Raw genomic sequence first — 26,440 nt, forward strand, 5'->3', positions numbered from 1 at the left:
CTCACCCAGCCCTCCTTGCTTTCCCATCCCCACTATCCGGGGGGAAATGGGGTAAAACCTCCCCTCGCGTGGGGTGGTGCTTGGAGACCCCAAGGGCACCCATGGGACCACTGGCTTTTGGGCAGCTCTGGCTGCTGATGGGGCCAAGAGCCTGGTGGTGGTGGGTGCTGCGGCCGAGCGCTGCCAGTGAGCGCAGCACATCGCTCCAGAGGCGTGGATCCAGCCCCGGCCGCCTCCGAATAGTGCTCATGGTCTGGCTGCCTGCTGGCCCCTGCCTGCACTGTTCATGCTCTAGCAGGTTGCAATGCTCGGTGGCTACTTAAACTATCCGTCAGCGCTAATTAGACAATCCAGGGAGAGGAGGGGGAGGCAGGCGGAGAGGGAGAGGAGCCGGCTGGAGCTCAGCGGCCTGCGGCCGGCTCACTGCAGCTGGGTTGGCGCGTGCCTCTGGCAGGGATGCGAGGAAGAGGAAGGTGGAGAGGGGGTCCCGCTCTCCCTTCGATACCCTCCGGAGGGGTGTCTGCGGGCTGGCCTTTACAAAGCTGGGCCCTCGGGGGGGGGTGTCTCCTTCTCCAGGAGAGTGGTTGGCACAGGGATGGGTTTTCATGTCTCCAGCTGGAGCTAGCAAGGGACAGACTGGTGCCCTTCCCAGTGCACCCATCCTGACCCACCCCTCTGCACCCAGCACCTCTCCCCTGGGGGGAAGATCCCCGGTCTCGAGGTTCTGCCAAGCCCTCTTCCTTCCCAAAGCCATCTCGGAAAATGGGGCCAGTTTAGCAGAGAACAGAGCAGAAACCCCATCCCCAAGCATCTTCCACTCGGACACCTCTCCCTCCGCCAGCACCGGGAGGTGGCTTCCCGGCGCACGGTGTCACCACCGTCCCCTTCCCCAGCCCGGGAAGCGGTGCCGGGCACCGGGGCGGCCGCAGCAGGATCCAGGGTGCCAGGCACGGCGGGCTCCCCTCCCCAAACCCCCGGGACCTGCCAAACGCAGGGATTTGAAAGCAGATGGTTGAGCTATTTTCTGCCTCTGTGAGGCCCGATTGAAGGGCAATGAGGCAGCTAATGCGGAGAAAGATAGAAATTTACTTGCTTTAACTTCATATGGCACTCTGAAAGAGTTCATTCAGTCCCGGGCACAACAATATCAGCCGGATGAATAAACCATTTGCGGCATCGATAGCTCTGCATCATGGTTTACTTCATGGACCATTTGCTTCCAATTTCTTCTCTTCTTGCCCCGTTTTTCTTGCTTCTTTTTTCCCCCCTCCCTCTCTCCCTTTCCACACACTCTTCCTTTTTTTTTTTTTCCTTTTTTTTTTCCTCTCTCCCCTTTAAAGATGACATTGCAGGACTAGCCCCCCTGCAGGGAGGGATAAATAGGAGGCATTGATACACTGCAACAAACTATTTGTCATTTGAACTGTGCTTTTAGGAGAGAGAATAAAAAGAGGACAGACTCGCAAAGTAATGGTGGAATGCAAGCCAAATGTCACTTTTATTTCTATTTAGTTATTTTATTTAATAGGGGTTTTCATAGTTGGCTCGGAAAATTGGAAACTACCTGACTTTGACTTCCAATGTTTAGTAAAGAGTTTTTAATACTTTCTGGTATTTTTTCCCCTCCCGCCCCCCATCTTTCCTTTTGAACTCGAAGTTTTTCATCATCTCTCGCAGGTTCGTCTAGTTAATAAGTGTGATCAGGGCTAGGAAAGGCCAGACGATGTAAAATTGAAATCCACAGCCCGTGTAATTTGTGCGTGTGCGTGCACGGGGGGCACGGGGGAGGCGCGTGTGCGAGCGCCTCCTGTTTAAAGCAAGGGAAAGGGGCAAAAATGAGAGAAAATGGGAACCTGAGGGTGGTTTTGCTGGAGCATGTGCTGGGGTAGTTGTGTCTGTATTCCTGGGACTTGGCTGGGGTTGCCGCCGGGCCGTGCACCCCGGGGTTTGGGGTGCAGCGAGGGGGGTCCCCCCGGTGTGGAGGGGACGGCAGGGATGCTCGCAGCCGGGCGGGCTGCCCTCAGGTGCTGGCAGTGATCGGGCTTTGCTATTTATTGGACCAAAAAAAAGAGGAAGTTTTCACTAAAAGGCTTATTTCCCATCTTTAAAAATTTTAGATGAAAACTTCTGCAGAGAAATTAATTTTCCCTTAAAAAAAAGCTTTAAATTTTTTTAAAACAATCCCTTTTGCTTTTTTTTTTTTTTTTTTTTTAAACTTGCTTTCTACCTTGGTCTTTTTTCCTTGCTAGAAAGGAGGAGAGAGGAAAAGTGAGCAGGAGAAAAGTTGTGCTTTAAAAAGGAGAGGAGAAGCAGGGGGACCGTGGGCCAGGCTGCGGGTGGCTGGTGCAGGCAGGGCCCCGGCTGCAGGCAGAGCCCTGGGTGCAGGCAGGGCCCCACTGCCCAGGGGTGCCCAGAGCTCCAGCTCTCACAGCCGATTTTTGTGGGAAAATACCATTTTACCACCACTCAAAATATTTGCAGGAGCGGCTCAGTTTGGAGAAACTCCACCCGAGCTGCTTGCAGATGGGGTTTTAGGTCGCAGGGACCCCTCAGCTGGAGGCTCCTTTGCAATGTCCCTTCCGATGTTGGCCAAGGAGAGCTTTGGCCCAGCCCTGCTCTACGGTTCGCTTGCTCGGTGCTGCCTGCCTTTCCACCGCTCTGTGCCTCAGTTTCCCTCCCCTTTGCCTCCTGGAGCTGTGGCTGGGTGGGTGGAGGGGTCCCTTTAGAGACAGGATTTTGCAGACACCGGTCCGAAAGTGTTTTGGGGCCAGTGCACACAGCCGCGTCGTGTGTGAGTGCCAAGGGGGCACACGAAATTGCAAAGCATTTGCTCTCTGGGACGGAAAGCTTTTTTTATTATATTTTTCCCCCCGCCTCTTCTGGCACGCGCTTCAATTGTGGCAATTCATTGTCAGCGCCCGAGCCTCTGGTGGCCTGGCTCTGATGGAGATAAGATGCCTCTTTCCTATAAATCTAGAAAAAAAAATATACATAAAGGTTGATGTGCTCTGAAATGGGTTTTTGCTTTGTTCCTCTATTTTCCCCCATGTATATTAACCCCGAGGACACCATGAAAGAGCCGGTGTGCCTGGAGCACCTGCTGGGGTCAGGCCTCCTCATTAGTTTTTTCGGTCAGCGCCGAATAAGCCCGGCCGCAGCGCGGGGACATGTAGGCGCCCGCCCTGCCGCTCGCTGCCATCGTCCCGCTTTTCCCTGCCTGACTTGCGTCTCCTCAGCCATCCCGCCTCCAGCTGTGGGGGCGTCGGAGGAAAAGATGAGATCAAGTTGAGGGGAAAAATTGGCTGATTCTTCCAACCCCTTTGTTCCTGGGGCCCCGGTAAGCACCGGTGCTGTGCCGTGCCGGCCCCGCACTTTGGGATGGGGTGTGCTGGGGATGGGGGATGCACATCAGGGACAGGGGATGCGCGCCGGGGTCAGCGCTGCCAGCAGCATTGGCCATGCCAATGCCGCTGACTCTCTCTCTTCTCTTCCCCACCCTGGGCAGAATCAGGCCCCTGCCGGGCTCTACACGAAGACTCGCGATCCGGCCACCTCTCCCGACACCCCGGATGTGCTGGAGATCGACTTTGAGCGGGGTAAGCGCCTCCTCACAGCCGGCCCTTTGCGCTTCTGCCCCTTGAAGCCAAACCCCGCTCCCCGGCCAGGACCAGGGGCTGCAGATGGTCGGGAGCATCCCTGGGGCGGGGGCAGGCGGGGTGAGCCCCAACGCGTGGTGTCAGGGCTTGGGACAGTGCTTGAGGCACGTTGGGGCTCTTCGGGGGGTGCGGAGGGTCTGGGTATGTCTCGGGGGGCTTGCTGAGACCCCCTGAGAGCAGAGAGAGGTCCGAGCCCGCACCCCAGGCATTGAGGTGCAGTGGGCACAGGGTCCCTCTCCTGCAGGGTGGCACACAGTTGGCCCTGGGGATGCGCAGGTGGCCCTGGCCAGTGTCACAGCTGGGGAGATGCTCCAGTAGGATTTGGCCAGCGGTGCTATCAGCATCGCATGGAGGAGACAGGGACACCCCATCCCATTCTGGGGGATGCGTGGCAGGGCCCAGCCTCGGACCTGTCACCTGGAGAGGGGACACGGGGCAGCATTTCCCACCTCTGCCAGCCATGGGCATCCCCGTGCCACCATCCATCCTGCCAGCAGCCACCAGCCCAGCCCGGGCTGGGGAGACCTCGCTCAGAGGGGGCACCCCCTCCCCGCCACCAGCATCCCTGCTCCATTATAATGATCCCCCTGCCAGGAGCAGCCCCCCTCTCAGCAGCCCATTCAGCCCCTAGTTAATTTATTTGAAGTTTTAATCTAATTATTAACTATTTTAAAGGCTAAGCAGCTTTCACCAACAACAGCCCCGACAACGTCGGCTCTCTGCCGAGCGGACCCCGGCCAATACCCCGGCGGAGGATGCGAATAGAAAGAGCCGGGGCGAGGGGAGGGCGCGGAGGGGGGGCCCGCGCCGAGAAGCAGCTTAAGGTTCATTATTGCCGCGAGTTACATTTAATAGCAATTTACAACTGAGTTTATAAACCCCTGGAAAATAGGGGGTTTAGGGGGGGCCGGGGGGGGGAGCTGACAGCCTCCATCACTAGACAGGGCTCTTGCGGGCGCCTTCGTAATAAAGACTAGAAAGGGAGGCATTGAGGCTGATTGGCAACTGATAGTGCGTTAAATGGTAATGAGGAGGGCAGATGGAGGGGGGATTAGCCTCCAACTCCGCACCGCTTTTCTTTGTGGGCCCCGCAGCCCCCTTGTCAGCTTCCTAATACATTTATTGCTCATTTCACACCGCTAAAGAAAAATGCCTCTTTCTATTCAGCATCCCCCCACAACCCGCCCCGCTCCTGCCCAGCGCCCTTAAAAAAAAATTAAGGGAAAAAGAGGGGGGGAAAAAAAAAAAAAAAGAGGTGCAATAATTAATTCATGGTGGGGAGCACCCTGCCGCGGGGTGCGTGTGCGTGCGTGTGCGAGCAGCCGTGCCCCGGTGTGGGGGTCCCCCCCAGACACCCCCCGTGCTGGCAGGGTAGGGGACACATTTGTCAGCCCCCCCTGGCAGGGGCTGGTGGGACAGAAGGTGCTGTGCCATAAGACAATTGCCGAGCGTGAAATTCAATTAGTTAAGGGCCTGGTTGCAATTTCACAGGCCCTAAAAAAGAGAGAGGGAGAGGACAGGGGAAAAGGAGGGGGGACGGTTTTATGGCCTTTTATTATTTATTTATTTCACTTCTCTCCCGAGGTGGGTCCCCCTCCCCTCGCCTCCCCCCCGCACCAGCTTGGATATGCCTTTTTAAGAAGTTATTTAGAGTTCATATCTGTCACATCTATTTAACGCCTGCGGGGTGATGTTCCGGGGGGATCCTGACACCGGCTGATCCTGCCCGTCCTCCCTCCCCGCCTCCGCAGGTGTCCCCGTGAAGGTCACCAATGCCAGGGACGGAGCCACTCGTTGCTCGGCCCTGGAGCTCTTCGTGTACCTGAACGACATCGCGTGAGTGCCACGCTGTCCCCCACCACCTGCCCGCTGGCTGGCAGTGGGGACGAGGGCAGGGTCCCCAGGGTGAGGTGGAAGCAGGATGCTCACAGCAGGCACATCCCGACATGCCCAGGGATGGTGGTCAGCAGTGTGAGGATGGGATGGTCCCAGCTGGGTCCCAGTTGGGTCCCAGTTGTGCCATTCATGCCAGCAAGCAGAGCTGGGCACCGAGGCCAGGAGCACGGGGGTATTTACAGTTTATGCTTGCTGTGCACGAGAAGGGCTAAGAAGTCTTATTAACACCCTGCGCATTTACTGCCTGCCCCGGCCGCATGGTTGGGCGAGGGCTGCCCTGCCTGCAGCGGGGGCTCAGCCCTGGGGCACCCCTTGCCTGCAGGACACCCCTTTCCCCTGCTCCCAGCTCAGCCCCAGACCCCCAGCTCCTGTGTCCCAGGGAGCATTGCCTCTCCCTGCCTGCCCAAGGGGGCTCAGTGTCCCTTTTGGGTGGGGAGTTGGCTTTTTTGGGGCATGGAGATGTGCTGACTGGGTCCATTGCCCTGCTCTCCCCCTGCCTCCGCAGCAGCAGCTCCTTCGGGGGTTTCTGCCCTGTGCCACCCCTCGCCCGGTTTCTGCTGCCGCTGGGCAGAGCCATCCCCAGGGGCTTGCCCAAAAATACGGCAGCACCCATGAGGACACCCACTCCTCCCACCCGGTGCCAAGTGCCACCCAGTCCCCGGCCATCCTTCTTTGTGCCTCTGCCTTTATCTCCCCCGTGCTGAATGGGAATGAACTTTTTCATGTAGTTCTCTTTTTAAATGTTAATTAAATGGTTTTAAAATTACTTCAGCCATCGGGAATACAGCTGCAGCGTGTCCTGTTCCCTTGCCCGGTTTATTTTCCAGTGGCCCATGTGCCATAGCTGCCTGCAGCACTGTCAGCCCCAGCAGCGAGTGAGGATGGAGATGCTGGTGGCACAGCAAAGAGGAGGGGAAAAGGAGAGAAAATCCATCTCCTTGTCACGTGTCCTATCCGGGGGCCACTACCAATGGTCGCCAGTGCTGCTCAGATGCTGGCCATGCTGTCATTTGGGGTTTGCCCCTCCTTTTGTCCCCCCCCTCAACCCACCTCTCGTGGCCGCCTGCATCCCGCTGTGGGGCTGGGGCTGCTGCAACCTCCCTTCTCCTCCACAGGGGCAAGCACGGCGTTGGGCGCATCGACATCGTGGAGAACCGCTTCGTCGGGATGAAGTCCAGAGGTGAGCAGCCACCAGCTGGCAGTCAGGTCCCTCCCTGAAAAAAAGGGAAAGCCCTGGTGGGACGTGGTGGATGCTCAGCATTGCTGGGGTGCTCTGGCTCAGGCCATGCCAGCAGCCCTCAACTGCTCCCTTCCCATCAGCTTTCGACAGAGATTTCCCTGAGACAGGGAGTTCCCACTGGTCTCTAATGAAGGCAGCTGCCCGCTCGCTGCCAATGCCACTGTTTGCACCAGCCGTGGGGTCCCAGTGTCACCGGAGACCCCAGGTCTCAGGTGAGACCTGTCCCCAGCGGGAAAAAATGCCAGGCTGCGGGCTTGCATGGGAGGATGCTCACGGGAGGTCCTGGAGAGTGCAAGGCTGTATAATGCAGGTACAAAGCGCAGGAGGCTGATGCAAGTCACTGAGGGGTTTTTTAAAGCCAATTCTTTGATTTATCTATGTGTTTTGAGGCTGTGACTCAGTATTGATCATCCATTAGGATCAGCTTCATTGGAAATCTCTGGAGGCAGCGAGCTGCCCCATGCAGAACTAAGTAACGAGAGGGCTTAGAATAATTTCCCATCTCCTTGCCCCTGCTCTTTTGTTTTAAATCTCGTTAATACCTAATTAGATGCTCTCTTTCTTTAAACTTGCCCTTCACGCAGAGAATCAGCAAATATTTTGATAAGACTCAGCCCGCCGTCTCCCTCCCCGCCGCAGCGCACTGGCCCCTGTGCAAAAGCATCAGCCACAAAAGATGAGAAACAAAACCCCAAATCATTCGATCTGAGTTTGAATAATCAAATTAAAACCGAAAGAAGGAAAAAAAAAAACCCAACCCCAAACCGCACACGCCAGCCTGTGCATTTGCGTGCAGGATGCTGAGTAATTTGTCAAAATCTATTTTATTTTTTTAAGAGCCACTGACATGCTCTAGTGACCCTTCCAGCATTTAATAATTTCTCTAAACCCCATTTAACTGTCATGTCTGTCTCCTGCATGACACTGCCATTGCGATCGCTGCCGCGTTTGTGCGCCGGCAGACGTGGGAGGACGGGGCTTTCTGGGGACAGCGGGGGTGCGCGTGCCTCGGGGACAAGACCTTGGCGACAGGTTTTCCCCCTTGCTTTGAGCAGGATCCTGCCCCTGGTTTTGCTCCTTGGGATAAGCAGAAACCTCTCCAAAATCTGCTCTGAGAGATGGAGAGCTGGGACGGGAGGGGGCTGGAGCAGGAGGGTGTTGCTGGTACCTGCCTCCCCCGGGGGTTTTGGGGTGCAGGGCAGCTCGGGGTGGCCCCACCACTGCTCTGCAGGAGCATTTTGGACCCCAAATGGGATTAGAGTCAACGGGACAGGAGAGGGGACCTGGGCTTGCAGGTGGGAAGAGATGATCCCTTAAATCCCAGCAGCGTGTGGTGACCCTGTGCCTGTTCGCTCCCACCATCTCGGGGCTCCTCGGGGCAGCACAGGGACCCCTTCTCCACAGGGACCCCCTGCTCTGCAGGGGAAACTGAGGCACGGGCAGTCAGCAGCACAGCAAGAGCCCTCCACGGCCACAGAGGTGGCAGCGAAGGCTCCCGTCAGGTGCCTCCTCTCCCTCACCTCCTGGAACCGGGGAGTCAGGGAAGAGAAAAATTCATTTGCATTGATTTTTACTAAGCTCCTAATTGAACTTCGTTAAGGTCTAATGGGCAAGGGGCGAGCTGAGCCTGCCTGCGCCAGCCTTTTAAGCCCTATTAACTCGCTTTTGCCGTATTTGTTTTAGTGGGAGGAGGGTGGGTAATTATGGGGTGCCGGGAGCGGTGCTGCAGCCGGCCGGAGGGGCCGCGGCTCGGCCAGGGGCTCTTGGCTGCGAGCAGGAGCCCGGCCTTGCCTCTCCTGCCTTTTCACATCCTCATTATCAAATTATCTTTTTAACTCCAAAGGGGGGCTAATTAAGTGAAGTAAATGAAATCAGTGGGGAGAAAGTGGGAAGGAGAGGACGGCTGCTGGCAAAAGAGCCGAGCACTGCCTTGGGCTGGGGCTTTTCCTCCTTGCTTTTCCTTTTTCCTCCCCTCGATGCGCTGAGCAGATGGAAGAGGAAAGTGGAAAACCCCTTCCCTGTGATCAACCCATCCCAAGCCACGCTCAGCCTCAGCCCTGGACCATCAGTGGAAATTTGGGCAGCACCTTCCCCTGGGCAGCATCGCCCTCCCCTTCCCCTCGGGAAGCCACCGCATCCCGTCCTGTCCTGCGGATGCTGTCGGAAGTGACAGCCCGCACTCAGCACAGCAAAATTGCTCCGATGGAGGTGAACTGACAGCCGAGGTTACAAATTAGAAAATTTTAAGCAGCGGCAGCTGTCTCCTTGGCTGGCCCCCCCATACCCCCCCGCTCCGGTCCCCCCCTTCCCCAGCGGTAATTATGGGGTGATTGAAGCTTCGCCAGGCTGCAGTGCTGACACCTCTGTCTTTTTCCTGTAAACACGGGGAGATGAAAATAGACACTTGGAGACGCCGCAAGTGTCACTTTGAAGGTGTCTCTTGTCTCCTCAGTGGCGAGGCTGGGAGCATGGCTGTCAGCTCCCCTCCCCTCCACCCCGGCTGTCACGCTCCTCCGGTCCCTGGTCCTCTAGCGTCAGGTCGAACGGGACAGGCAGGAGTGCAGGCAGACGGGCAGGAGGTGGGCACCGAGACACAAACCTTTGGTCAGCCCGAATTGGCTTTCACAACTCCTAAGGGGAAGCAGAAGGAATATTAATTGTGTTAGCTTTGCAGTTGGGGGCTGGAGGGGGCATACGGCAGCCCTCTGCGCCCCTGTGCCGCCGCCGTGGGACAGGGGCGCAGGGGGACAGCTGTATGGTTATGGGACGGCTGTATGGTTATGGGACAGCTGGTTTTTGGTGTTAACTCGGCTGTCTCCTCCCGCAGCCCCGTGGGGATGGGTGCTCGGTGAGCACCCCGTGACCTGCCCCCGGGGACCAGGCCGCAACATCGCTGGGGTGGCCTGAGAGGAGGGGGTGGCTGTCCTTTGGGACAGAGACCCGTCCCGTGCCTGTAGGATGCTGAGACCATGGACCCTGGTAGGGACGAGGTTTGATGGAAGTGGCTTGGGCTGCCGTGGTAGATAGGGCTCCTGCTGTGTCCGTGGGACCTGTGGCCACCCTGGGATGGGACCCCGCTTCAGCCTCTGCCGCACACCAGGGCACTGAGCAGGCAGAGCCCGGTGCAGGTTTGAGCCCCCATGACAGCCCCGTGGGCTCCCCTCACCCCCTCTCGGGGCTGGGGCTGGTTGAGGACGTGTGTCCTTTGGCAGGGATGGTTTCCTATGGGCTTTCTTTGTGTGCCAGCAAAACCCAACCTGTGGGTGTCCTTTGCCATTCCTATGGCCGTGACATAGCACGGATGCCTGGCGTTGGGAGGGGACCATCCCCAAGGGCGGGCAGGGGACAGGGACATGCTGGTGGAACAGCCCTGGCCATGGGCAGGTTACAGCCCTGCCCGCCACGTGTTTGCTGCCGGACTAGCTCAGCGTTTCCCCCACCGGCTTCCCACCCGCATCCAACCTGGAGCCATGGCCACTGCGTGGCCACCCTTGCATTTAAACACCAAGTAAACATGTTATGCAGCAAATAAGCCCGGAGCGGCTGGAACAAAGGGAGCAGCTTGCCCGCAGCATTAGTCCCCATCGCTGAAATAATCAAGCATCCCTCCATCCCCAGGCCTCGTGCGATACGGGGGCAGGCGGCAAGGGACCGGAGGGGGGGCCCTGCCAGCCCCAAATGAGGTTGCCCTCCCAGCCCCCAGGTAGCCTCATTGCTTCGCAACGGACGCGCGGGGCTCTTTTTCGCCCGCCGAGGGGAGAGGAGGGTATTTCAGGCCCTCCGCTCCCCGTGCCTGTGCCCCGCGTCGTTCCTTTAATTACAGGTTTTCAGCTGCAGACCGTTGGGCACGGATCGGTGGGGGGATCGGTTCCCAAACCCTGTCATTTAGCCTCGTCAGAGTGCCTCTTCAAAGAGGGGAATCTAGAAATTTTCTCCGCAAGGTGCGGAGTGGACTGTCTCGGCCCCAGCATGAATATAATGACAGATGCATTTTACAGCAAGCTGGGACTGAATGCGCTCGACCACAGCTCCTTCTGTCAGCCAAATCATTATTTTTTGTCATTTGCTGACAGTTTTGGTCTCATACGTTTCTCTCTCTTTTTCTGCTTTTCCCCCTGCCTGGAAAAATGGCTAGGTATCTATGAGACCCCAGCGGGAACGATCCTATACCATGCGCATTTAGATATCGAGGCCTTCACCATGGACCGGGAAGTACGGAAAATCAAGCAGGGGCTCGCCTTGAAATTCTCCGAGCTGGTGTACAACGGTACGTACGGTCCTTCGGCCTGGCCCTGCTGCCACAGCATCCTCCCAGCCCTCCTCATCCTCCTCCCTCGTTGCTACCGGAGGCTGCAGGTCCTGCTGGTACATGTGCTCAGGGCTGTAAAATTCAGATGTGGATTTTGAGGCTACTCACGGGGGAAAAGAGGGGTTTGCTTGTGCCGAAGGCTGAGCTCGACCCCGCGCTCTGCCTGTTTTTGTGCCGGAGGGGCTCCATGCCTGCCTTCGGGAGGCAATGCCGCCTTCCATCTTGCTGGTGGGGGATGCTCCCGGCATCTCTCCCAGCCTGGTGCCACTGCTTCATCCCATCCAACACATTCGTATGTCTCTCAGGCTGTAATTCACTGTCCCTTTGTGCCCCCCCCAGCCTTTCCCCAGCTCTCCCCTCCAGCCCCCTCCATCTCTCCTCCTGCCCTCGCCCCATGGGGACCGGAGCACACTGGGATATGGGGCATGCCATCCCGGCACAGCCATCCCCACGGTGGGGTTTGAAGCCGGAGACCTCTCCCCATGCCCTGGCGGGGGCAAGCCCAGGGGTGCATGGCACAGGGGGCTCTCCGGGTGCCGTGGCCCTGGCCAGCGGGGCCCGGGGGGCTGCGGGAGGGGACAGGAGGGTCGGGGCCATGCTATGCGGTGCGCAGCCCACACAGGGGCACTGCGGGTTGTGGCTTTGCTGGGGGCTGCAGCAGGGGCTTCCAGCCGCTCCCAGCGCAGCCAGGCCTGGGCCAGGACAGCACTGCCCGGCTGGGCTGGCAGCCCTAAGGGACAAGGGGACGCTGGCTTGCGCCCACCGTTAGGGACAGACATCAAGCCCTTTGCTCTTCCTCCTGTGATGCACCCAGCGGCTCCGGTGCGGGTCTGCTCAGCCACCCACGTGGGCTGAGTTTGAGGGGTCTCAGCTCAGTCCCCCCTGCGCTGCTGGGGTGGGTGCTGCAGGGAACAGCCTGCCATGGCCCATGAGGCTGCTGCCCCGGGGGGGGCCGGGAATGGCACCCCCAGGAGGGGACGTCAGCACTGCCCCGGGGTCTGCTCCGGGGATCAACCCTGGCTCGGTTGTTGGTGCTAAGTTGAAGGAAGCAGGATTAACCCAAAATGTTGTAGTTGTGCTCAAAACCCTGCTGCCCACAGCACGGCTCCAAGCACAGCAGTGCACCCCCATGCCCCGGCTCTTCCTCCATCCCCTGCCCGCTTCAGAGCTGACGTCCCTGGAGACCCCACACTGGGGAGATTTCCTGCCCCTCGGCCAAACAACACTTTTTTCTTTCATATGTCCTGATTTCTCAGCCTCCCAGTTCCTCCTCCCATCCCTTTTCAGGCATTGCTCTCTAACCATGGCGGTGATCCCCCCCTGGAAATAACCTGACTCCAGAAGCTCAGGCTTTGGGCAGCAGCAGATCCAGCGGGACTGGGTCAGGCTGTCTTCTCCTCTGCAGTTTTTGATGCCGTGCTTGTCCTTGGCACCTTCCCCTCCGAGGACGTTCCCTCCTGCATCTTCCTCAGCAACTGGCATTTAATGCCCGAGCCCCTTTGCTGCTTAAACTGTATTTTAGGGCCCCAGCAGGGCGAGGGCCTCTGGGGCTGCAGAAGTCTCGATTACCTTCCCCTTGAATCACAGCCCCTGCCTTAATTCACCCTCTGATGCCACTCCTGCCTCTGGTTATCTTTATTAGACTTTGTCCTGGGCTGCCTCTATTTTGGCTTTTTTTTTCCAGTTTAAGCATAAACCTGTTTGTTTATTTCTAACCACCCACTTGTTGTGAAGCCATGAGATTAAAGAACCGCTCACAGAATCGTGGTCTCGCTTCTCCCTCCCCACCTCTGCCAGGCAAAGGCTGCTGTTTCCCTGGCTCCAGATGCTGAATCCCGGGGGATTTTCAGCCTGGCCCTGGGCTTTCCTGGCAGCCGAGCCCAGACCCAAGGAACAATCCCAACGGGGTGCAGCACCCGCAGGTCCCCCTGCCAGAGGCCAGGCTTTCAAGCTCACCTTCCTTTAACACCTCATTATTGCAACTAGTCCCTGATTTTAAGTGAATTAGTGTTTATCTTCCCCCCCGTCCCCATTGATCCCATTGTGGAGGGGTGGCTTTGAAGCCAGCTCCGGTCCGGCAGGTACGGCCAGGTGCGGAAATGCCATTGTCCCCCTGCCCGCCGCGATTAGGGCAGGATCCTGGTTACAAGGCGGGAAGGTCATTAAACGGGATCGCTTCCCGTGGGGAATGTGTCTGCGGTGGGGGGCGAGGAGGGGGGGATGCTTCCTCACACCTGGAGCTGTCAGAGTCAGGATTTAAGTAGCTGGTTATTATTTTAATGTGTCTCGGGTTTATTTTTATGGGGATGCAACAGCCATACATCAATCCTGATGTTTGAACGGTTGTACCTGGAGGGTGGTTACCAAAAAGAGGGGTGTATTTGCCCAAAGACGGGGTCCCTGCCTGCATGGCAGTGCCGATTGCGGGGAAGGGGTCCCCAAACTCCCCGGCCATGCTGCAGTGGGGTGGTGGAGGGGGTCTGGGTCAGGGAGATGGTTTTGACCCTGGGAGGTTGCAGGGCTTTGATGCCGTGCCTCAGTGCAGGGCTACGCAGATCCCAGGGACAAGGCTGCAGGATACGGCCCCGCTCGGGGCTGGCGAGGCCAAACAACAAAAGAAATTGTTTGTTTCTTCAATGGCTTCGGCCCCGGAGCCCAGCTGGGAAGGGAAAGGTGAGAGGGCACCGGTGTGTGAGCGGGAGGGCGATGGGAGAGATAAAACCTGGGGATGACCGGAGGGCGGTGAATGGGCTCTTTCTCTCTCCTCCTCTATCTCCCTCTCCATCTCCCAGGCTTTATTCCAGGTCTCCGAGGGCTCCCCGGCTAATTACCCCGCTTAGGGACAGGAGGGGGCACAGGGGCAGCAGGCAGGGCCACAGCCCCTCCGTGCGCCTGCGGTGGCCTCGGTGGACGGCAATGCCAATGGCTGCTCCCGCAGGATGCATTTTGGGGGGCCACGGTGCGAATGCACATCACCCCAGCGCCCAGCCCAGGCTTCAGCCCCGCTGTCGGGAGCTTGGGGTGCTGGGGGGCTGCCGTGCCAGCCGGAGCTGGGGCAAGAGGAGGAGGCGCTTGCTGTGGTCATGGTTAGATGGAGCTTTGGGTGGGTGCTGGCACCCATTCCCTGCATCCCACCAGGCCCTCGCTCCAGAGGCATGGGGGAAACAAGTTAAACTGCAAGCGGTGACGGGGGGAGCGCGGTGGTGGGGGAAAGCAGAGCCCTGCTGCCCTAGGAAAGGCCAGGAAGGTGAGCCCACCCGGGGCTGCCGAGACGCCTGTGCCCCGACGCGCAGCCTGATACAGCCCCGGGATCAGCCCCGGCTGTGTTACCTGGGGGGAGCACTCTGCTCCGCATCCCACAGGGGACGGGGCGTGGAAGCGGGCTGGGGGGCTGCCCCGCTGGGACCCCCATCGCCGGGGGGGTTTCCCTTCCCAGGGCTGCCCAGGGGCAAAGTGTTGCTGTGGGGGCTGCATGCCCCCAAGCAGAGCCCACGGTCGGGGTTGGCCCCTCGGGGCCGATCCCTGCCCTGCCTGTCCCAGGGGAGAGCAGCTCGTCCCCGGGAGCTGGTTCCCCCCCAGATTCTGTGTCCGCCTGTCTGTCTCCACATGACCCTCCCAAGATGCTGGTTCTTGAGTGGCAGTTCCATAATAACTTAACGAAGCTTTTAATTTCCATGAGGGCCCCCCACCCAGAGGAGCTGGAAGGAGAATGGCCCCGCTGCCTCTTCTCCAGCAGCTGGTTCCAGCCTCCTCTGCCGGGTGGGGACCCGAGGGCCACCGAGGGAAAGGGACACACGTGGGGTCTCCATCACTCAGAGCTGAACCTGGGTGTCCTGGCACCTCTCCCAGTCCCCTGACCGCCTCCCTTCCCTTGTAAATTATTAGAGTCTGCCTTGCAGGACTTCACCTGGGGGAACCACCCTGCATGGGCACCCCGGCCCCTCACTGACGCTGCCTCCTGCCCGCAGGCTTCTGGCACAGCCCTGAGTGTGAGTTCCTCCGGGAGTGCATCGGGCGCTCGCAGGAGGCGGTGGTGGGCACCGTGCACCTCTCCGTCTTCAAGGGCCAGGTCTACATCCTGGGCAGGGAGTCACCGCGGTCGCTGTACAACGAGGAGCTGGTGAGGTGAGTGGGGTTTGGGGGGCCAGGGTGGGCAGGGGTGGTGGCAGAGAGCATCCCATCCCATCTCTCCCAATCCTGTCCCACTCCATCCCATCCCATCCCATCCTGTCCCAGCCCTGGTGACACCAGGCACAGTGTCCTCCCAGCCCAGCGCCTGGCCGAAGCAAGAGCCCTGTTTTCAAGTCAATATTATTTTTTTCCTCCAGCTTTTCCTGTTTCTTCACGTTGTTTTCTCTCTTGCTCACTCCCCCCCTGCCCTCCCTCAACCCCTTTCAATCTCTCTAAACACTTTATAAGCCATAAATACACCCGAATGAGTTTAGATCAGTCGGAGTAAATGTCAAATTATCTTCTCTCTTTCTCTTCTCTGGCTTTTTTCCCCCCCTTCCCTCCCCCTCAAAATCAACAGCTCCTAATAATCCGTCCCAACCCTTCATTATGCTTCGCGCTCTCACTTGGAGAGATTAAATGAATAAAGTATAAAAAAAAAATAAATAAAAAAAAAGAGGGAAGAAAAAAAAGGAGGATGGAGGGGGGTGGGACAGAGGAAAAAGAGAGAGGGAGAGAAAAGCAGGGGCACTTATTCTCCCTGCGTCTCCAACCATTTTCCTTTTCTTTTTGATTTCTACATCGCTGGTTTGAAAGCCTTTGAGTGACGGCGTCACAGGAACCCGAGAGAAAGCTGTGAGAGGCAGAGCTGTGTGGAAATGCCTCTGCACAGTAGGTAGAAAGTAACATAATTATAGAGCAGGTCAGAACCACTCGAATGAGCAAAAATAAAAGCACAGAGGTTTTTCTGTAGCCCGTCAGGGGAGGTAAAATCATTGTAAACTCTTTCTTTTTTTTTTATCTTCTTTATTTCCCCCCCCCACCCCCCCCTCTTTTAAGGTTTGTGGTTTCTGGGAAATGAGCCGTGTGTTTTGGGGATGTAGGAAACCATCGAAGTTGGGATTCGGTGGGTGGCTGCTGCCTTTGGGGAGGGGGATGTGCTCGGTGTTGTATCGAGGCACCGGCCGCTGCGGCCATAAACCCCGTTGGTGCCAGGGGTGTCCTCCAGCACCGCTGCCCTCCCCTGGGCAGCGTCCCCTGCCCCGGACCTGGGGCAATGTCCCTGCCTGGCATGGGACAGCCATGCTCAGGAGACGGCTCTGGGGCAGGGCGAGCAGCCCTGCTTGATGCAAGAGCACAGGGACGAAGGGTGATGATGCACACGAGGGACCATGGAGGGAAATCTGGGGCTGTGTCTCCAGCAGGGCCCTGGAGAGCCTGGGGATGGCCATTGGGGTGGCCCTGTGGCTCTGCTGCTCCCGAGGCCACGTGCCCTTTCCCAGGGGCTGGCGGGGACCCTGCCCTGAGCCCCCCTCAGCCATGGGCAGCTGAGGAGGGGTGGCAGCGGGCACTGACCCAGGGGAGCAGCTGCTTCCAGGGTCACCTGTGTCCGCTCCCTTCCCAAAAGGCAGCCCCAAGCCTGCCCTGGGACCCCCATCCCCATGACAGTGCCTTTCTCTCCACAGCATGAACGTGCAGGGGGACTACGAGCCTGCCGATGCCACCGGCTTCATCAACATCAACTCACTGAGGTCTGTGGGGTCGAGGTGGGATCCTCCCCGAGCGGGGGGAAAAGCCCCCAGCACCCCCGGGGCTCGCCCCTGCCCCGCGGGATGCAGCCTCCTTCCCTGCTCGGGCTCTGGGGGTGCACCTCGGCCTCCCCCCGAGCCCCCAGCAACCGCCAGGGTGCAACCACCTCCCCCCCAGCACCAGCCCTGCCTAATTACAGCCTTCCCCAGCACAGCCGGTCGTTATTTTACTTATTTCTCAGACCCCACCATACTCCCCGCCCCCCAACTCCGGGGCTGTAAAACACGCCACATTTACATAATGGGCTCTTAATTTTTCCATTGCCTGTTAACTGCTTTGTTCTCCCCGATCCGCCATGTCCCCCCCACCCCTCTAAGATAAATTAATTACATTATCTCGTGGGAAAAAAAAATAATTAAACTGTACAGGCCTTAACAAATGCCTGCTCTTCACGCCCCCTCATTCTGTTTAAATTAATTGAAAGGAAATGTGTGTTATTACTGTTAATTTACAATTAATTATTTTTTTTTTTAATTCGGTTTCCAGGCTGAAGGAATATCATCGTCTCCAGAGCAAGGTCACCGTAAAGCAGGATGAATAGCAATCAATCGCACGCGAGCCTCCCGCTCCCCTTTCTAATTTCTCTAAGAACTAGCAACTAATTGTGGTGGTAATTTGTAATTGTAACTCGTCTCCCTGGAGTCACGGCAGAGGTGATGGCTTTGTTACGGGGCGGCAAGTGAAATGCAATCATTAAAAAAAGGTGGTCGGCCAGAGGAGAAGTGAGGAAAGAAATAAAAACCCAGCCACGCGCTGGGTCCACTTATTGAGAGCCGGGCTTTATTCCTGCCTTGTTTGTTTGCTCTTCTGGCCCAGCGCTTCCCCGAGCCGGGCTTTGTGAAATTTTTAATGGATTAAGTGCCCCTGAAGGACGTGGAGGGGGTTGTCGGTACCTTGTTGTGAAGGTGGGGAGCAGGGGACATCGCCCCAAACGGTGCTGGTCCGGAGGGGCGAGCTGGGTGGCGGGGATGAGTTAAGAGGATTTGAGCCTTCCTTTGTTTTAGTGCGTTTTAAGAGCAGACTTGGGGCTTGTTGAAAAGGGAAAAACAAGGGAAATATCCTCCGATGGTGTTGTGGGAGGCAAGGAGGAGAGGAATGCTTGCTCCGGGCTGGGCAGTGGGCTTCTCTCCCATCGCATCTGGGAGGGCTGCAGGTCCCTCCATCCCCGGGGCTCAGGCTGCAGCGCTCGGCCGGGACGCAGGGATGGCTCAGCGAGGGAGACCTGCTCCGAAACGTACGGTGGAAGCAGGAGGAAAGAAAACACTTTCTAACCCGTGCAAACACCCGGGATGCACTGCTCCTCCACACCGCCGAGGATGGGGAAGGACCCGGTTTGGGATGTCCCCGTGGTGGGTGTCCCCAGGCTGGGAACAGAGAAGCCCTCCAGGGGCTGGGAGCGATGCAGCCCCCATGCTGCATCCTGCGGTGCCTGGCGCGGCTGCGGGGCACCAGGCAGCCCCATCCCGGTGGCAGGGACATGCCGCTGTCCCACCCATTTGGGGAGCAAAAGCAGAGCTGCCACCAAAAAGAGGAACATTTTTGCAGCCCCCAGGGGAGCAGCCAGGCCTGGTGGCCATTCGGGGATGTCCAGGCGTGCCCTGCCCACCCTGCTGCCGAGCCGGCGAGCGTGACAAGCTCTGACATCACAGCTGGGAAAATAACATGTTATTTTCCCAGCTTGGATGTGACTTTCCCTGCTATTACTGGCAGCGACCATCTTGGGAGGAGAAAGCAGTGGAGGGTTGTCAGGCAAGGGGAGAGAAATGGTTTTCTGGGCTGGCGAAGCCTGTCTGACCCCCGTGGGGCGCGGGGAGGGGGGAGGCTGCGTGGGGCCGCCCTGTTCCCTACAGCCCATTGCTTTCAGCAGCAAGTCCACGTAGAAAATGCAGCTACACGTGGGGGTCCCTCATGAGCTGTGTCCCGGAGCCCCGCAGCGGTGGTGGTAGTCAGCAGGGTTGTGCTGTTCCTCCCACAGCAGCCCCCTCCCAGGTGGGGGAAAGAGCTTGAAACCTCATCAGGAGCCATCTCCTGGGGGGATCATTCAAAAAACAAGATGGGAACAGAGCTGCTGTCCTCCCGCACGCTGGGGAAGGATGCTGTGCTGGCCCATGGGACAACGGGCAGCCCTGTAAGCTGTGAGCATTACCTCCCCTGCCCACCTGTCCTTGGCAGCAACACGGCTTGGCCGTGGCAGAGGTCTCCACTGGCAAAGTGGATTTTGAAAGAACGTGGTGCAATGAGGAGCTGATGTCTCTTTTGGAGGAAAAACAACAAAAAAACCATGTCACAGCAGAAGCTTCTTGTGCCCAAATGCTTGAGAAATGCCAGACGTGCTCAGGGAGGGCTCATCAGACCAGCTGGGCCACCTCTCCCCGGGGTACTTAAATCATCAGCTGGAAAAAGCCGTTTCACCCCAAGGCCTCAGATCTCCTCCAGCACCCGTGCTGCAGCACTTCGGAGCGTGGACCCCAGGGTGCCCCGGTTGCCCATCCCTTGCCGCACCCGCTGGGATGCACAACGAGGTTGTTGGCTGAGGGTAGAGGATGCTGCAAACCATGGCAGCTCCGACTCCTCGGGCAGTACAGGGTTGCTCTCGGAGGCAGTGGTGGACGTGGCTGTGGTCAGCCTTAGAGGAGTAGCATGTATCAGCTTCCAGCGGCTGCTTCCAACTGGGCTGAAAGTGCATCGTGCTGGTAAAGCAGAGCTCAGTGTACTTGAACAGCCAAGTCAAACCCAGTGGGAGTCTTGCACGGGAAAAAAAACTCTTGAAAATCGTGGGGTTGCAGGACAGAGAAGACCCAGCAAGCGCCTGCCCTTTCCCCTTGGTGCAGCTACCAGGGGCTGCAGCAATAGGATGCTGTGAGTCAAACACCGCATGTTTAATTACTTTACTGCTTTAATTACCATCAGCTCCTCCAGTTCCCATGATTTGGTGGTTTCTCATTGCCCTCCTTGCAGTTTCCCAGCATCCTTCCACCCCGGCGTGTCGCAGGGAGGTATGTCAGGGGCTGGGGCTGTATGCCTCACATTGCAGTGGGAAGGAAAAGCAGTGGGCGAGCAGCATGGTGTGAGCAGCTCCTGAACCACCAGGTAACTCCCCAGCAGAGGCATTTTGGGGATAATATTTTGTGCTTTCAAGGTGGCAGGCTTGTTTCTGCAACATCCACCCAGCTGTAAGGGCAGCGAGCGTGGGCTGGGGGCTCTTCATTCCCAGGGCAGAGCTGCGGCTGGGAAGAGCCCGGAGGGACCCTGGGAAGGGACCTGGGTCACCGCTGGGCTTTGAAACTCTTCTGTGCATCCCGCACAGCATCACCCATCACTCAAGCTCTAGCCTGCTCCAAGGCAGCCCCTCGCCACCCTGGGGCTGGGGGTCCCTGGGGATGCCCTTGGGAAGCTGCACCCCCTCTTTGCACTGCAGGCCATGCTGTGGGGCTGCTCTGCCACCCTCCCAGGCTCTGGGGAAGGGCTTGTCCGGGGTCATTGCAATCGATATCTCATCTGCAGGCTCTCCTAGCGGAAGTGATGGTATATTGGAACATGGTAATGGGTCTTGTCTAGTGGAAAAGGCTAATCTTCCCCAGCTGTACAGGATCTCCGCAGGTGTCCTCCGGCTCTCCCCGCTGCCACCAGCCCTGCAGCTAGCCAAGGAGCAGACATGCTTCTTTAAAGCTGCAGCAGTCCAATTTATTGCTGGTCCCAGTGAGGGAGAGCTGCCTCCAGCCCAGCCCCACGGGGCACAGACCTGTGGTCAGGGCTTCCCAGCGAAGGACCAGCACCCAGGGTGGCACCACATGGCACAGGCAGCCGCAGCAGCTCACATTTGCTGGCTCAAAGCAGAGAAGGCGACATGTCCTCCAGCCTCACTCACCTAGGGATGGCGTTTCCCCAGGGAGAGGAGGAGGAGGAGGAGGATGTGGGGATGATGCCAGGAGGGATGTGGACCCCTCAGAGTGCCACCTGCAAGCGTAGGTGGGAAGGCAAGCATGTGCCACAGGGAAAAGTAGGGGGGAAAGTTCCTTGCTGTTAATTTGGCTTTTTTGGCAACATGCTTGCTGCCTGGCACGGCTCACCACATGGGGCTTGGCCTGTTTTGCCCATCCCTAGGGATTGCTAGCAGAGGCAGGTCTCCTCTTCCCCTGCCCGGCCAGCTGTCGTGCCCAGGCAGGCTTTGTACATGCCCAGGGAGCTCTGGTTTTTACAAGCTGACCAGCCAACGCTGGCTACCGCAGCCTGCTGCATCACTATGGCAAAATCAATTTTCCCCTTTCTCTGGAGGTAGAGGTAATTACCTAATTGCATGTGAATTTTAGCGCAAGCGTTGCCAAGAACAACTCCGAACAATGCACAGGTTTGGGCAATGCGTCCTGGGGCTTGGATGTGGCCACGGGGTGAGGAGCCCCCAGGTGTGGTCTGCAAAATGGGGGGCCCAGAGGCTTGGGGGAGCCCCTTGGAGGCTGAGCTGCCATCAGGTCCCATGAAGGTCGTGCCAAAATCCTGCTGTTCGGGGCAGGGACTGTTTCCTGCAAAAGACAGTAAGAATAGATGGGTGTTAAGAGAAAACTCCGGGGGGGGGGGGGGCAGAGCAGCTGTAGGGCCACTGGGATTTTGCTTAAACTTTATTTTATTGCTTGGAGAAAAGGAGTAAAAAGGGGGATGTTTTGCAGGAGGGAAGCAGGGAGGTCTTGTGCAGCTGTACCCTGTGGGACCCTGTCCCCATCACGTCCCCTCCTGGGGCTCCATCTCCCCACCTGCGGGATGTGTGGAAGGGACCCCGGCCCACCTCTCCCAAGGGAGGGGGAGAAAACCCTCTTGTGCTACCCAATATCAGGTAATTTTGGGCAGGCAGTGGTCCCTGGGTGCTGGTAATGGCCCGGCAGCGCCGAGGATGGCATTCCCCTGGCAGGGGTACTGCTACCAGCAATGGAAAAACCATGGGAGACCCTGCAATGAGCATTTGGTCCCTGTTTTCCTTCAGAGACGCGACTCCAAGTGGGTTCATGGAAGCACACGGGTCACAGGGCTGCAGCACAGCGCAGCTATTAAGTGTTTCCATCTTTCCGAGGGAAAGCCATCCCCCCGGTGAGGTTGGGAGTCACTGGCCGTGAGCTTCCCAGGCAAGGGGGAGATGGTCGCCTTTGTAAACCCCTTAACAAGGTGGCTTTGTTTCCCCATTTAACAAGAAGCTCCCTTGCTTCTTCCCTGGGAGTTTCCCAACGATGGATCCCTGAAAGCCAGCTTTATGCTCCGACCGGGGACGTGCTGCTGTGGGGCCGGCAGGGATCAGAGGGACACAGGGGCCCTTCTGCACGCCCCTGACAAAGGCTGCCCCGGGGGGACAGAGCGTCAAAGCTCAGCCGGCTCAGGGTGGGGGACAAGGGACCCACAGAGGAGGCTGTGGCCCGAGCCCGCTGTCCATCTGGTCACTCAATCGCGGTGGGCAGCGACCCGGCAATGCTCGGGGAGGGCCAGAGGGGTCCTTCTGGTTCGTCCCCCCAGAGAGGGGGCAGGGGGAGCGGCCGGGAAGGGACAGGTAGGTTTTGTTGGCTGCAGGTAACCGGATCCGAGGCCGTTGGTGCCTTCCTGCCCTCTCCTCTGGCTTTGGCGGGGGGTGAGAGATGGGAGGTGGGAGTGAGGAGCTGAGGGCTGGAAACCGAGAACTCCGTTCAGAGGGGATGCTTCCCCTCGGCTGGATGGAAATAGGTTTGGAGAAAGCCTCGGGGTGTCTCTGCTCTGGCACCCTACAGCCCTCCTGGCTGGACCAGGGCACGTGCGGCGGCAGGGGGGACCGCTCGGGAGTGATGCTCGGCTACGAGGGGCATCCGGGTCATGGCAGAGGCATCACCCATCCTCGTGTCAGCATCCAAGCTGCCCTTTCCCACCTCCTCTCCCTTCCCCGGGGGTTCTGCTGGCCTCCGTGTGGTTCGGGAGCTCTTGCCCTTCCCTCATCCCACCAGCAAGTGCCCCGTCTTGCCTCCCCCCTCCGGCCATCTGCCTCTGAGCCCCCCGCCCAGATTTACTGTCATGCGTTAAAACCACGGCTCAGCACCAGGGTCAGCGTGTCACGGTGGTCCCTCATCGATTTGTTTTACCTCCCCTTGGCAAAAGCACTTTGGCTCCAGCGTACGGGGCTTCCCGAGGCCCCCGGCGCTCCCCTTGCCCATCCTGGACCCCATGGGCCCGGGCAGCGGGCAGCCAGCTGAGCCGCTGATCTCCTGACCCCCCCAGGGCACCTAATGTGTCTCCCTGGTTTATCGGGATCAATATTTCTGCAAAAGCAAGGAAGACCCCTTTGGGGGGGGGAGGATGGAGGGTCCCACTTGTTTGCACAGCTCCACGGCTGGTTTAGTGCTTGGCTGGGCTGGGTCCCTGCTGGGGGCTGGGAGGGAAGAGAGACCCCAAACTGGGGGCGCCAGCTCAGACCAGGGGTGTTTGGGGTCTCCTCCTTCCAGGAAATGTTTGTGGGTCTCAAGCTCTCTGCCGGGATGCGATGGCCAGGGTGCCTTTGGGTCCAAAACTCGAGGAGCTGGGGTGGCTTCAGCCCTCAAGCCCCCCACCCAGCAGGCATGGGGCTGCCACGGGCAGGGGGGTGGCAGTGGGTGGGGGTGCAGGGTGCTCACCGTCCTCTGGATGAACTGCAGAGGAACCATGGGACGCCCATGGCCGCAAGCAGGCGGCTTCAGGGACAGCGCTCGGTGGGGTCTGCTTCTGGCTCCCTGGCATTCCAGGCTGGGTGAGGGATTTTTGAACTGTTTTATTTGGTGCTGGGGTGTTTTTACAGGAGTCTGGAAGGTAAAGGATGCACGTTGGCTTAATAAGCCCAAGCCCAAGCGGTGGGCTGCTGGGAGACACGGCTGGGACAGCAGCCTCCAACCCTTCCCAATGCACGCTGGGGGATGCCCGAGTCACAGGGACTCTGGCTCTTACAGCTTGGCTGAAGGAATCAAGGCAGAGAAAACATGGACAACCCTCGAACGCCACGCAGGCTGCAACCGCCCCTGCCGAAGGCACCATGCCTCCAAAACCTCTCCTGCCCCCAGGCCCACCACCGCCGTGCCCACGGGTCGCCGTGCCGGCAGCCAGGGCAGATGCACGGCAGCACGGGCCGCCCGAGGAGAAAGCGGGGGCTCTTGGCAACTCTGCCTTTTGCTTTCAGCCTCGCCCTCTCGCTATTTATTGGTGACTTTTGTCCTTGGCCAGCTTAGCGGCTGAAAGGGGCTGTATTATATCACATGTAGGCAGCTCCTGGGGGGAGAGGGCCACGCTTTCTGCTGGAACAAAGCGCGGGTTGGCTAATTCCCCTCTCCTCCCGCAGCACCCGGGTCCCATCTGGTTGACACAGTTTGCTCCAGTGTCTCCTGCTATTAAGCCCCCACTTGCCTGCTTGAATCGCACGCGCTCCCCCCGCCCCTGTACCCTTGGCCCCTTTTTCTTGCTTTATTTTTCATTTTCCCCAAAGCCGGGCAGAACTTGCTTCGTGGAGTGATGTCAGATGTGTGCAAAGCAGACCAAGAAAACCTAATGCATCCCCCTCTTTGTCTGCCGGCCTCTCCAGCGCCTCACATTTTCCACTCGGAAAGCCACTTAAAACACATCAGCAACAATCCCTCACAAAACAGCCACTTGTTGGCTAATTGTGCCGAGGACCTGCGTGCGCCGCATTGCGCTTTCCTGCCGAGGAGGGTCTAACGCTGCCGGGGGCTGGGGCTCCCTGCTGAGCAGAGGGTGATGAGGACCCTCAGCATCCACTGGGATGGGCCCCGGGGTCTCAGCTGCTCCCCAGGGTTTGGTGGGGCAGGGATGCAGGATGGGGATGTTTCTGTTCCCCTTGGCCTCGGGTAGGTCTGGATTGGCTGGAGAGGATGGTCACAGAGCTGGGAGTGGGGCTCAGCTCAGGACCCCCCTTTGCAGCGGGATGGACGAGCAGATGGACCCAGCAGAGCTGCCTGGAGCTCTCTGTCCTACCTGCTAACTCCTGCCCGGGCAGGAAAGCAGGCAGGAAAGCAGGCAGGCATGCTGCCGGTGGGATGGGAGCTGAGGGGGGAGACGAGGAGGGCGCTGGGACCCTGCCAGGCTGGTGACTTTTTGCTCGGTGCCTGTGATCCTGGGGTGATGGCTCTGGGTCTGCAGGCTGAGAAGAGCCGGCTGCCCTGTGCCGACGGGAGAGAGCTCCCTTGCAGCTCGGAAGGATGCCAGTGGGTTTCACTGGAGGGGATGGAGATCCACACAGGCACTGGAGGGCAGATAGGGCGAAAGTGAGAGATGCTCCATGCTGGGAAGGAGGCAGAGGGGTTTGGACCTTTGCCTAACAGAGAAGCATCCAAAAATCCCTCCCCAGGGATCCTTTGGGCTCTTTGGGATGCAGGAGAAGAGATCAGCAGGTGGTTAATCTCCCCCTTTGCATCCCAGGGGTGAGAGCATCCCTCTGCCCATCCCTCTGCCGCAGAGGATCCCCCAGCACCCCCGGCCTTCCCTCCCAGCAGACAGACAAGGGTGTGGAGCAGCTGCACTCATTTTTCCGCAGAAAAACTCCAGCAGCTTTTCTTGCTGCCAGCCCCAACATCCCGGGCAGCAGGACCGGAGCTGCATGTAGTCAAGGCAGCCTGGTCTTGAGGGGGAGCTGTCACACCTTTTAGCTTAAAACTGTCTAATCCTACCCTGGTTTGGGGCTAATTTGAGGCAAGCAAGGAGGTTCAGTGCCAGAACCAGCAGCCAGCGGTAGTGGGAGGCTCCCGGCGGGTGTTGTGCCGGGCAGGCAGCCCAGAGCCCTCCCGGCAGGCGCCGTGCCGCAGAGCACACCTGCCTGCGCTCACCTGCCTACGCTCACCTGCCCACTTAAATGTCACACAGGCAGAGCGGCGTGGGGAACGCAGCCAGAGCGGGGTCCGGCTTTTTGCTTTCCCTGCAGGGAGCCGTGCTGCTGCCTGCTCCGGCTCGGTTTGGTGACCAGGCTGAGCCTCTGCCATGCTGCTCCGGCCAGCAGCAGCCAAGCGATGTGGAGGGAGCTGCAGGCAGCTGCCTCCTCTTCTCAGTACCTTGCTTTGCTGCCAGACCCGGCACACTGCAGTGGGTCGATGGGGGACCCCGGGGGCAGGTCGGACCCCATGCCAGCCACACACACCTGGGAAGCGAGCGGGTGCGGGGGGAAGAAGGGGTTAAGCTGAGCCAGCGGCAGAAATCAGAGGATTACAGGTTTGTTGCCGGACTGTCCCATCTGTCACCAGCACAAAGACCAGCCCTGTCTCGGGCTGGGCTGTCAGCGAAGAGCCCACCACTACATTAGGACTCCATTAGGGGAGACTGGCGGTGGGAAATGGCAGCTGTCAGGGCACTATCATTTCTCCTGTAATTCCTCCCGCTCGCTTCTCAACTGCACTTAAATAGCAGGTCTACCCACTGGGCCAATTTTGCATTTTCTTCCTCCCGCTGCTCCTCTTCTTTCTTTAAAGCTGCAGCTCCCTGGGCCCTTCCCCAGCAGCCTGTCCATGGCACCTCTGCAAGGAGAAGGGCTCATGGGCATCGGCAGCATCCTGACTGCCAGGGCAGCTGTGGAGCTGCAGTGATGCCAGCCCGGTCTGCAAC

The 26,440-nt window shown here is 58.6% G+C and overlaps 1 protein-coding gene across 3 annotated transcripts in view; it reads left to right on the forward strand.

The window, feature by feature from the left end:
* Positions 1-17,633, forward strand: part of ASS1 (argininosuccinate synthase 1) — a 29,290-nt gene extending 11,657 nt beyond the window's left edge. For all 3 annotated transcript variants that reach the window (XM_087752877.1, XM_087752878.1, XM_009476957.2), the window contains exons 10-16: positions 3,506-3,596; positions 5,408-5,492; positions 6,668-6,732; positions 10,928-11,059; positions 15,070-15,226; positions 16,738-16,803; positions 17,348-17,633. In XM_087752877.1, coding sequence (XP_087609003.1) covers positions 3,506-3,596; positions 5,408-5,492; positions 6,668-6,732; positions 10,928-11,059; positions 15,070-15,226; positions 16,738-16,803; positions 17,348-17,402 — 651 coding nt within the window. In that variant the 3' untranslated portion in view covers positions 17,403-17,633. The remainder of the gene's footprint in view (positions 1-3,505; positions 3,597-5,407; positions 5,493-6,667; positions 6,733-10,927; positions 11,060-15,069; positions 15,227-16,737; positions 16,804-17,347) is intronic.
* Positions 17,634-26,440: the final 8,807 nt, after the last annotated feature.

This window comes from Nipponia nippon, unplaced genomic scaffold (genome assembly GCF_047370975.1).
Source record: "Nipponia nippon isolate SJK-2023a ecotype South Korea unplaced genomic scaffold, ASM4737097v1 scaffold_16, whole genome shotgun sequence".
Classification (NCBI taxonomy): domain Eukaryota; kingdom Metazoa; phylum Chordata; class Aves; order Pelecaniformes; family Threskiornithidae; genus Nipponia; species Nipponia nippon.